Raw genomic sequence first — 12,923 nt, forward strand, 5'->3', positions numbered from 1 at the left:
ACTTCAAACTCAGCAGTCTACCAAAAGGTGTAATACTTAATCTTGTGCTGATGTCCAACTATTATGTGCTAATGATTCTTTGTTGCCTTTGTAGCAGAAAGGCATTTGCTATGGGAAACACATGATATTCAGATTTCAAATATAATAGTTCTTAAAGGTAAGTCATGATTTGGCCCTTTCAAGCCTGTATTAAATTAATTGTACTGTATTAGTGTAAAATTTAAAATACAAATTTATAAATAAATACAAATAGATTTATTATTAAATATAAATTATATGAATTCTAAATATTTAAAAATATTAGCTTGATAAACCACTAAACTAAAAAAAGTGATGAAATTCTGAACATATTATAAACAATTATCACTGGACCCTTAGACTAAAGATTCTTAACCTTTCTTATGTCATTGACACTTTTGGGAGACTGGTGAAACTTATGGAAAATATTATGGAATAATATTTTCAAATGCATTAAATAAAAAGACAGGAATACGGGGGATTGTAGTTGTACCAATTATATTGAAGTAAAAAATTCAATATATATATATATTTTTTAAAGCTCACAGACCTCAGGTTATGAATGGCTGGCCTAGACCGTGGCATTTTGTTCATCCATATAATGCCCAACAATCACCTCATTCATTATTGAGGGTTAGATGATGTTGCAGATAAGACTCCTGGTCTTAGAGTTGGAAAGATAAGGGTTCTAGTGTATTCCCTGACTTTTACTGGTTACGGGATCATAGAAATTCATTTGGTGTCTCAGTGTTTCCAGGCAAATTTCTAAGACTATTAAGTTGCAGATGCTAGGTGGTGTAGTGGATACAGGCAGCTAGGTAGGTGGCTCAGTAGATAGACAACTGGACTTTGAGCCAGGAAGACTGTTCAAATCCTGTCTCAGACACTAATTTTATAACCTTGGACAAGTCATTAAATTGCCTCAGTTTCCTTATCTGTAAAATGGGGATAATAGCACCTACTTCCCAGGGTTGTTGTAAGGATAAAGTGTTGTAAGGCACTTTGCAAACTTAAAAGCACTATTTAAATGCTAGCAAGTATGATTATTATTTGATGAGTTGCTGAGCAGCATGAATCCTGAGGTGACTTTCCATTCAGGGAATTGCCCCAAGCTGATAGAATTCTAGGTCCAGACCTCTCTTCCCAGCCCCTTAAAAGTAATTAATAGGAGGAAACTGAGGGCCAGAGATTAATCATTTTTATGAAATGTATACTCATAAACCCAGAAGGCAAAAGAATTTTCATTTTTTTCCCATGAGACTTTCTTGGGCAAATGTTTAATAACATTATTTTGACTTGCCTGCAAGCATCCAATTTCTCTTAACTAAATTGGTTTACGTCTAATTAAGGTGGGTTATGCTACTTAAGACATTCATTTAGGAGAGTTATGTTTTATTTATTTTTCTGAGTATTAAAATGTCATTTCCTAATGATATTTAGCTTAATACAGTGTCTGGTATGCAGTAGACATTTAATAAATGTTTATTCATTGATTGATTAAGATTTGCCACATTCCTTAATCTTCCTTTCTATTTGTTGGGACTCGGGGTCAGAGTTGGGAGGAACTATGTTGAGGTCTTATCTTGCTGAGTGACCCCGGCAAGTCTTCACCTCTCAATGCTCCAGGCAACAAACACCCTAGTGTTGTAAATAGCAGGGCACATGACAAGCAGCATTGTTGGGGATTCCTGATGGGAATTTTGCAAACGAAATCACAGATCTAGGTCTTCACCCTCGAAATCATGGCCTTGTATATTTTTGTTGTTCAATCGTTTCAGTTGTGTCCAACTTTTTGTGACCCCATTTGGGATCATTTCTTGACAAAGATGCTGGAGCAGTTTGCCATTTCCTTCTCCAGCTTATTTTACAAATGAGGAAACTGAGGCAAACAGGGTTAAATGACTTGCCCAGGGTCACACAGTTAGCAAGGGTCTAGGCTGGATTTGAACTCAGGAAGATGAGTCTTCCTGACTCGGGGTTGGGCACTCTGTCCACTGTACCATCTAGCTGCTGACATTATGTATAAATGTCACCATTGTTATGGATAATAAACTTCTATAATTTATCTTTAAGTAATATACCTTTAGCTATATATGTATCTTTAAAATTTATCAAATATGAAATAATTATTATAAATTTACAGGAGCTCTTATGTTAGAGCATTTATAATATCCTAGCCTTAAGTGTATACCCTGTATACCCTCTATGACCATTCAGAGGTAACACTGAAATTGGAAAACTGTTTCTTATAAAAGTTTTAGTACTAAGTAATAGGATAGCAAAACATTGATTACATGAAGCAACTTTCTGTATTATTACACACTTTTATTGATTTGGTTTCTCTGAACCTTTCAAGTAGAAATGTAGTAACTATTTAAATGCTTGTTTTGTCAACAAATCCCAAATTCTGGCTCATATCAATATTGGCTGTTTTATCCTAACATTAGCCTTGAAGTTTGGCTAACATTAAATCTGAAGAAAACAGAAAACTTTCTGGCCTTAAAGAAAGTGTTGCTCATTTTTGGCTTTTGTGTTGGCAGTTTAGTAAAAGGGGCACATTTTGTGTTTCTTTCTTTGTAATTCAATAGTAGCTGGTCAACTCTGGCTGATGTTAATAAACATTTACAATGAATAAAGTATGACTTTCAAGCAGAGTCTATGCAAATTGTTACTATAATGAGGGTGATTGTAGTGTATCTCTTGTGAATATTCCCATTACTTTATAGTCACAATTCATACATCATTTTGGGGTTTAACTTTTTAATGGATAGCTGGGTTTCTTCCATAACAAACAAGAAATTTTGAGATCATCTTTATGGATTATACACATAGTTATACAGTATATAAAAAGGATCATAAAAATTTTTAGGCATACATTTTCTCAATAAACTTTCTTAGCCTTTCCCCTTTACTACAATAGCATATTCATACTGTATTATTCAGATAATAGCAAATCAAAATAATCTTTTAAAGGTTATTTATTAAACAGAGGAGGTTAAAGGTGTGGTTTTCTTCTCTCATTCTTTTGGGATTGTGCAGCATTGTGGAGAAATACAAACATGTACAACTATGTATTGTAAAGTCACTCCTGTGATCTATGGGAGGATTATCCACATTGTATCTTTTGCACGGCCAAATCTTGCTTTCAACTTGGAATCATGATTTAATTTGCCTATTTTATTACTTTAACATCACTATCTCTGTTTACTCTTAATCCCACTCTGTTAGCCTGAATCTTATCAAGAGCAGGAATGGAAAAGAATGGCAAGGCCCTTCATTCAGAAACAATTAATTAGAACCCCTTCTCTCTTGGAAGGTATGAGGCAAAGGGGAGAGAGAGAGAGAGAGACAGAGAGAGAGAGAGAGAGAGAGAGAGAGAGAGAGAGAGAGAGAGAGAGAGAGAGAGAGAGAGAAAGAGAGAGAGAGACATGGAGACAGAGAGACAGAGAGAGAGAGAGAGACACGGAGACAGAGAGACAGAGAGAGATGGAGACAAAGACACAGAGAGAGACAGACAGAGACAGAGACACAGAGAGAGACACACACACAGAGACAGACAGAGACAGAGACACAGAAAGACAGACAGAGACACACACACACACACACACACACAGAGGGAGAGAGAGAGAGAGAGAGAGAGAGAGAGAGAGAGAGAGAGAGAGAGAGAGAGAGAGAGAGAGCTACATATAAGGCGGAGGGAAAAGCTGGGAAAGAGTGAGGGAAGGAAGAAATCCATTTTTTCTCAGGCTGAAATTTTGCATCAGGGGGACAGATTCATCTCTAGCATATAGAACAATGATGTCCAAACTTCTTTTTGATTGTACAAGTAAAATATTTTTAAGCATGCATCCCAATATGTCTATAGTAACTTATTTATGATATATATGTGAATATATGTATTATGGTGCTAATAATTATATCCATTTTAAAATACACAAAAATAGAAAATTTAAAGAGACTGATATAAAGACGAAATATTTGCTCCAAGAGTCAATAGGGAGCCACTGGAGTTTATTGAGTAGAAGAGTGACATGGTCAGATCTGTATTTTAGAAAAATTATTTTTGACCACTGTGGAGGAGAGATTGTTGAAGGAATAGCCTTGGCCAATTAAAGGCTATTGCCATAATTCAGGTAAGAGGAGAAGATGGCCTAATCTGGGGTGGTGGCTGTGTGAGTAAAGAAAAGGGAATAGATACAAAAAATGTGAGGAGAAAATGCATGAACTTTGGCTATGGATTGGATATATGGGAGTGAGGGAGGTAGAGAAATCTAAGATGACACTGAGATTGTGAAAACTTGGGTGTAGGGAAGGATGGCAATGTCCTTGATAGTAACAGGGATGTTTGGAAAATGGTCTATTTTGGGAGGAAATATAATTTAATGACATCTTGGATCCAGGTCAAAATCTGTTCATGCTTTCCTGTGTTGTGTCATTCTATCCAACTTAACATTCACTACCATCAAACACAGGGCCCATCCTCTCAGTGGCACCTTCTCCAGCCACTAAGTGATTGAAGGAGGGTTGGGGAGACAAGAGCTAGAGGCGGAATTTTTCCAAATTTAGTTGCGTAGTTTCTATAACTGTAGTTTAGGCTATAAGTAACTCAAGAGGCTGACAGTGGGTTTAGAGAGGGGGTTGGGAAGCAAGCAGAATGGTAGAGGTATGGTGGTGTTGGAAACAAACCTCACGATGACTTTTGAAAGAACTGGTGGGATTTGGCCTTTTTTGCTACCCTGCAATTTTTTTTTTTTAAATCACATATAGACCTTGGCCAGGCTGTGACCCTCCTTAGGAGAGGGGAGAGAAGGGAAAGGGAAATAAGCATTTTTATAACACCTATTATGTGCCAGGCACTGTGTTAAGCACTTTACAAATATCTCATTTGGGTTCCCAGGTTCCACTTTGGAGACCATTGTAATAGAAGAAGAATCTGAATGAGAAACAAGACAGAGAAGGTGGACAGCTCCCCCCCTCCACTTCTTTTAAATTACTTTCTGAGTCAGATTTTTGGAGCATGGTTTCACTTGGGGGAATTGGGAAGAGGAGAGAAATTTTGTAAATTTCAAGATCATTGCACATAGCCATGATTTAAATTAAATATGTGTAATTCAGAAACATTCCAAAGGGCTCTCTCTCTCTCTCTCTCCCTCTCTCCCTCTCTCTTTCCATGTATATATGTGTATGCATGTATACATATATATATATATATATATACACACACATATGTATTTACAGGAGCATTTACTCTTCTGAACATCTATGCATGATATATATATATCATGTATGTATGTATGTATGTGTATATATATATATATATACACACATATATACATATGTATTTACAGGAGCATTTACTCTTCTGAACATCTATGCATGACTGCTCCCCTCTTTTAGAATAGATAATTGAGAATTTGCTGCATAGGCTTCAATTTTCCAAGTTAGTTTTGGATACAGAAAAAAAAAAAGATACAGAGCATGAAAAGGACTACAGCAGGGATAGGTGGTGTTTTTAGATGTCAGTTCTTTTATAAGGATAGGGCCTGGACTTGTAATTTCATTGATATAGGGAATTTTCTACATGAGGAAACTATCTCTACCAATCCAGTGTGGTACCTTCTCTTCAATTTATAGTCCTAGAGAGATATTTAGAACTCTCAGAGGCTGTGAGGCTTGCTCAGGGTCACAAAGCCAGCATGTAGCAGCAGAGGCTTCATTTGAACCCAGATCTTCCTCCCTGAGAGCAGTTCTCCATCTACTATTCCATGATGCCCTCTCAGTTATTTTATATTCAATAAACATTTGGTAAGTGCTTACCTCGTGCCAGGTACTGTGCTGAAAAGGAGGCAACAGATAATCCCTGCCCTTGAGGAGTTTACAATCTAAAGGGGGACACTTTATGCCAACAAATATATACAAAGTAAGCTATGTACAGGATAAATAGTAAATAATTAAAATAGGGAAAGCACTAGAATCAAGAAGGGTTAGGGAAGGCTTCCTGAATAAACTCCAGGGCCAATTTATTACTTCAAGGAGCAAATACAAACTCTATTTGGTATTTAAAATCTCCACAAATTGGCCCCTATCTAACCTTTCAGCTTTGTTACATGTCCTCTCCTTCATGTATACTATGGTCAAACTAAACTGTTCCTTCTACACCAAGAATTCGTCTTTCGTCTCTGGGCCTTTTCATTGGTCATCCCCAGTACCTATAGCATTCTCTCACCTCCTTATGATCTCTTAGAATCCTTCATTTTCACAGAGGTTCAGTTCAGACTCTCTACTTTCCATGTGAAGCGTTTTCTGATTCATGGCTCTCCTTAGTTCCTTCACTCTCCCCCACCCCATTACTTTGCATCTTTTTTGTATCCATGAAGGGGAGAGGTATTTTCACCAATCTTATTGTAATTTGTTTGAGAGCGGGGACTCTTTCACTTGTGTTTTTGTATTTCTAATGCCTAGTACAGCACGTGGTACAAGGTAAGTGCTAAAATAAGTACTTGTTGATTGATTGATATACTCGGGTAGATCTTTAGTGATTGGTAAGCATGATGTCTCTGTTCCAAAATCTGTACACTTACCTCGAGTCCAGCTTGTAACAATGTGAATAATTAATGACATGCATAATCATGATACTGCTGCACGACTACATGGTAAATAGCTCAAGTAAATGAGTGCAGTTACTTTCATACAGCCAAACCAATTTCTAGGGTTAGCTGGAGGGAGGAGAGGAATTGAGTGGAGCAGGAAATTGCTCCTTCCCAAGAGAACCCAGAATCCATAAGCTAGATTGCATAAAAGGATCAATTCCTTTCTCTTTTCCAGTAGGGGTAAGTTACCCTCTAGGGCTAGATGTGTAAGGAGCCACTGACAGACAGTTTTGCCCTTCCCTAGGTGTACAGAGGAAGGAGAGTTAGGTCCTAATGCTATTTGGCTTAGAGGAAGGAAGCCTCCATTCCTAAGTAGCTGGCATTTGTTGCTCTCTCCATTCACTTTCGGTTGAGGAACAAAAATTTAATATCCTTGGTATCAGGTAAGGAGCAGGTGCTAGAGGTGGGGTTGGGGTGGGCATGTAGCCATTTCCTCCCTCTAGAAGAGGTGAGCCCTCCAGGAACTAAAGGATCACACACTCTTCTTTCCATTCCCCGCCAAGGGATGGCCAAATGCGGGTTGGGGGAGGTATACAAACAGGATGTTGAGATTTTAGGGAAGGCTCCTAGCTTTACAATATGTTCCTTTCACTGGAGATTCCACCAATTAGCTGTATATTTGTGTTAACCAGTGCTCTTGGAAAGGTTCACAGTCATTCGCTACTAAATGTGAATGAATTTAATCAGTCAATAAGCACTTATGGAACTGTGTCAGGTACTGCAGATACAAAGCGGAAAACAAAACCCAACAACAAAACCATACCAAAAAATAAGAACCCTTCTTTCAAGTAGTTTCTGTTGATATAGGTTAAGATGAAAGCGTTTTCTGAGCTGAGGAAGCTGAAGTGGAAAAGGCAGAGAGAGGTGAGAATGAGATGAAGAAAGGGAAATGGAGGGAAAGCAAAAATTGAGTTAGGAGAGGGAAGAAGAATTACAGAATTGGGAGTCAGAACCAGTGCCATGGTTCATCTAGTCCAATTCATGCACCACAGGAATACTTATTTTAACATACTTACAAGTGGTCACCCAGACCAAAAGGGGCTGAAGCAAAGGCACCCAGGATTTTGTGTGGCAGGCAAAGTATGCAAGGCCTTTAATGATCTAGATGGCCATGAAAGCTTAGTAGGAATCATATGGTCACAGATCATTAAGCCACAAAAACTAATTGACACCAACCAAAGTAAGACTAATTAGTGAACCAAAATGTTAATTTATTAATCTTTAAAGAAAGCTACATTCTTTTGGTCATAGTACTACAGGCAAGGTATTTCTTCTAATAATTACATGTACATCATTTTGGCCATGACACTGTCCTAATCCCCTTTCCTATGTAAACATTCTGTTGTGTCCTGTTGACTGGCTCTGATATCTGGGTTTCCTGTTGCTGACCAATATTCATTACTGATTACATGATTCCTGTTTTACTATTTAACTATTACTTTTAGTCTCTATATTTATCCTATCAGGGGTTCGATGCCTTAATTAATTGTTTATGTTAGTGACAGAAATTTGTTTTTGATGTTTATCTTCTCTCCTTCTGATCTGGTTTCTGGTCTAGATGGGTTTCAGAGCTGAGTCCTATTTAGGAATATGCTGAATATAATTGCCAAGACAGAATCTCCCTATCTGGTTCTATTTGTAAATAATGTTTAAAAAATTCATCTTGACCCGAGAAGTCCTTTTAAAACCACCCTTTTAAAGTTATGTTATATGAAAGGAGGTTGGTTTGAAATGGATTATCCTAATGTTAGACCCTATATCTTCATCATCATCTCCTCCTTGTCCTCCTCCCCTCCCTCTTCCCCTTTCCCCCCTACTCTTCTTCTTCTTCTTCTTCTTCTTCTTCTTCTTCTTCTTCTTCTTCTTCTTCTTCTTCTTCTTCTTCTTCTTCTCACCATCAATTTCAAAGATATCTTAGATGTGAGATCTCCCTTCACTTGGACAGATCAACTGGCCTATAATTTAGTATGTAAATTTTAGAGAGGTGCTTGAAACCCACAGAGGTTAAGTGACTTGTCTATGATCACCAAATTGAACCTAGGTCTTCCTGAATCCAACTTCAAAGAACACTATTTCATATTAAACGACATGGACCTCACAAATAATTTGGTAGATTGCACATGAAAGTCAGCATGTTGTATGACATGTATTGTCTTTGATGTCCAGTAATGAAAGTATTGGTGTCAAGAAATAGGTCTGCACCTCAGTGCTAAATTTCTGAGTATATGTAGTAAAATTTTGCTGCAATGCAGTTACTAATTCTACAGCAGAATTCAATATGAAGTAGGTCTTTCTTGGAAAATAGAATTATAGAAGTACCAAAGGGCAGTTGACTGCTCCAGCAGTCTTATGATACAGGTCCCATGGATGGCCTGCCAATGTTCCAGGGCAGGACACCTTAGAGATGTGCATCACTGCATCGTGAATATACCAACATCCCTCGGCCAGGTGACTTTTTGGTACTCTTTAGAAAACAAAACAAATTACTACATGCCTTGAAAATTAGTCTTTGAATGAATTGACAGACCTATTTACTGAGTAAAAACATCAGCATTTGAAAACATATTATTAGAAGTGAGATTTTTTTTCTCAGTAAGTTCTTCGACATTCATAGGACCCCCATACCCCATTCCCATCGTCCTTTGTCCAGGATGGATTCTCATGAAGAGAGGTTGTATCCAGGGATTCCTCTGACGAGAGCTGAATCACTTTGGGAGTTAAGTCATTGGTCACTGTCATAAAAGGTGTGAAAGAGTAGGAGGAAGGAGTGGGGTAACCTGATGTATAATGCAGGTCCTCCAGGGCATGCAGTGAGTAGGGTTGAGCTCCAGAGAGACCAGTTCCCCAACCAGAGCTTCTGTGTTGAGAGGGGCTTCCAGACTCCTGTGGTGAAAGGCAATTAGTGCCAGCTGGTAGTGTCTGCAGTGGGTCTGAAGACACCACATCAGGCTGGTTAAGGCTATCAGGCACTGTCTGCTCCCATGAGTCCCTCTGAGGAGAAAAATGAGAAAAGTTGCTGAAATTTGGCAAGAAATGGAGTCACATTTTCATATCTAGAAATTCCCCACCAAATATCCTATGCAAGAACACAGTCTAGAAAGGAGACTTTATTAATTTATTTTTTCTTCTGCTAGATGGAGCCTTTTTTAGCTCATTTTTTAGTTTGGCTTATTTCTATAAAAGTTTATTTCATTTCCTAATTTAGATTTGTACTTACTATCTATACCTTGTTCTCCTCCCTCCCAGAAAAAAGAAATAAAGGAACAGAATGAAAATTTTTATTTTGTTCTCCCTGACATCCGTGGTACATTGCTAGATGTCCAAAATCCTTGAGTCCAGTGCCACACACTGAACATTGTTGAAGGTTGGAGCTAGGCTTTCATATAAATAAAGTAGCTACCTTGTCTAATAAGCCTTGTATGATCCAGAAGGGACCTTTCCCCCCAAATCTTCCATCTTCCCCCTGCAACTATAATGCTGTCTAAAATTAGTCTATTACAGTTCCAAAAGACTCATGATGGAAAAAGCTATCCACATCCAGAGAAAGATTTATGGAGTCTGAATGCAGATTGAGGCAAACTATTTGCTCTTTCTTCTTTCTTTTATTTTTTTGGCTTTGTTTCTTCTTTCTCATGGTTCATTCCATTGGTTATAATTCTTCTTTATAACTTGACTATTGTGAAAATAAATTTAATGTGAAAGTATATGTAGAACCTATATTGAATTATATGCTGTCTTGGGAGGAGGGGCAGGAGAGGAAAGGGGAGAAAATTTGGAACTCAAAAATTTGTGGAACAGAGTGTTGTACACTAAAAATAAAAATAATAATAATAAATAAAAAATAAAATAAAATTAGTCTATTAAAGATTTCTTGGTTCCTGAAGGTTTCCAGTCTTCAAGAATGTTTGGTGAAAATGCAAATATTGTTGAGAGGGTAACCCCTCTAAGCCTTTATCAGAGTTTACAGCTTTAGCAGGGACTACGATAGTTCAGAAGAAAGAACGATCCGAGGAGCTGAAGGACAAGAACTGGGCAGGAATCTTAAGGATCCTGAGGGAAGGAGAGATATTGAAATGCAAGGCAGATGGCCTACTTCACAATTTTTACAGATACGAGGTTCATACTCTTCGCAGGCCAGAATCCCTATGCTATTTCCCTGAACATTTTGAGGACACCACTTGAGTTGTCTTTCAATTCTCACATCTGTAGCATACGGTGGGAATGTTTTCTCTACAATGAATTCGAGTATAGCAATCCGAACTGGACTCGCGGTTTGACTGATTTAGGGGAACTCCCAGATGACTGCATCTATCAGTGCGGGTCAATCCCTTCTTCTCAGCTTAGTCAGCCCTAGAGAGGTAGTTGCCTAGAATACTGATCGGTCAAAGCAGCAATTAGGACTTAAGCTCTGGTCTTCCAGGCTCCAAGACTGGCTCTCCACACTGCCTCTCACAATAAATTAAAATTTATTAAATCACTGAAATCCATTAAGTATTAATATAGTGATAAGGATAATGAATTAGCATTTGTCTACAGGATGAATCTTTTTTCTCAGGAGTTTGAAACCAATTTCGAAGAATGTCATTCCTTCAGTGAGTGTCTTTGTAGTAATGTTAGGCAATGCCATACTGTAATAATCCCCTTGCTTCTGGGGCTGCACTAAAATGTATAAGCAGTGTCCCGCAGCACAAAGTGCTTGCTGAGCTTGGGGCCGGGGGGAGGTGAGGGGGGAGGCGTGCAAGAAGAAAACAAATCAATACTGGGTGAAATGACTCTTTGTGAGAGACTGTCTCCCTGGTCAGCTTTGGAGCAGCCTCAATGAATTCTCCAACTTGGCTGTAAGAGAGGTTGGTGATCTGCTCGGAATTCGCCCCGTTGTCAAACTTACTCTCCAAGAATCTCAGAATACTCACAAATACGAAGTGGGTGGAGTCACTAGGAAAATGTGGTTGTAGAAGCGGCGGGGGCAGGGGCGAAGCACCAAAGAGAGAGCTCGTGTTGGGAGTTACAGCTGCTGGGCGGTAGTCTCCATAAGGCTCAGAAAAGTAGGAATCCAGGATCGGCGGGTAATTTTGCATTGTAGAGGACTCACAGGAAAAGGGTTTAGCCAGGGTTGATTGGTAGCCATCATTGGAAAATTGTTTAGTGTTGTGGAAATCCGAGTCAGATAAAAAGGATCTTCTAACACCATAGTAACCTGACGTTGCAGGTGAACCTGTTTCCAGTTTTAAAACGAAACAAGACGGGGGGAGGGAGAGAGAGGGAAGAATATTAAGTCCAAATGATGAGAGTAGGTGAATCACTTTTGTGCTCTATAGTACCTTATGAATTGCATCCCCGATACTAACACTAAACAGCCACAGAAAAGTGTCCTGGGAAAGAGCCAAGTAGTCCTGAGTTATCCCTCTTAAATGCTCCGATCAAAACACCTACCATTTACTCTGCTCTTAAGTGTGAATCCATCAGAGACTGCCTGGGAAGGTTAGCGTGGTATATACAATCAGTCTATCCTGGTGCTTACAGCCCTCTACAATTTGGCTCCAACCTATCTCTCAAGCCTTATCTATTGCTATTTTCCCTCATATGTTTTGTGTTCCAGTCAAATTGGAATAATTGTTATGCCTTCCCGAGTCCGTGTAGTGGCTCATGCCATTCACAATGCCTGGAATGCACTCCCCTTCCCTGGTCCACCTTCCCAACTCCACCAATTGAAATCAAGGTCTAGCTCTAAGCTAGCTTCCAGGTTTAGTTTAGGTGCAATCTATTGCAATAAACCTTTCCTCATCTCTTCAGTCAGAAGTAATGCCCCTTGGTTTCTCATAGCATCTTTTTTGTACTTTGGTTTTGATTTTATTATATTCTGATTTCTATTATGATTCAGTGGCTCACCTCTCTCATTTGACTAGCTCTTTGAGGATAGGGCTAAGGGCAAGAATCACGTTTTTTTCTTTCTAAATTTTTATGCATCTAGGCACCTAGAGTAGCACCCTACATCACTAAGGGTAAGTGTTTGATATTTGTTATTTCACTGAGTTAATCAACTTTGTATTCTTTATGTCCAAAGTGTGTACTTAATAAATACTGGTTGAAATAAATGGATGTGAATGAAACAAAACAAAGTAAAAACACCTTTCAAACGATCTTTAAACTTTATGAAACTATCTACCTCCTCTGTACCTTCTATTGCCATGTTGCTTCTATAGAGGTCATTGTTCAAGCTACAAAGAGAAGGACAAAGAGAGGGGTTGGATCCCA

The 12,923-nt window shown here is 38.5% G+C and overlaps 1 protein-coding gene across 1 annotated transcript in view; it reads right to left on the minus strand.

Moving 5' to 3' along the window:
• Positions 1–9,179: 9,179 nt before the first annotated feature.
• The window catches only part of C2H11orf53 (chromosome 2 C11orf53 homolog), a 71,676-nt gene continuing 67,932 nt past the window's right edge, over positions 9,180–12,923 (minus strand). Inside the window, exons 4-5 of the mRNA XM_036743953.1 lie at positions 11,582–11,883; positions 9,180–9,659 (exon numbers count right to left, since the gene is read on the minus strand). Coding sequence (XP_036599848.1) covers positions 9,258–9,659; positions 11,582–11,883 — 704 coding nt within the window. The 3' untranslated portion in view covers positions 9,180–9,257. The remainder of the gene's footprint in view (positions 9,660–11,581; positions 11,884–12,923) is intronic.

Source organism: Trichosurus vulpecula, chromosome 2 (assembly GCF_011100635.1).
Source record: "Trichosurus vulpecula isolate mTriVul1 chromosome 2, mTriVul1.pri, whole genome shotgun sequence".
NCBI lineage: Eukaryota > Metazoa > Chordata > Mammalia > Diprotodontia > Phalangeridae > Trichosurus > Trichosurus vulpecula.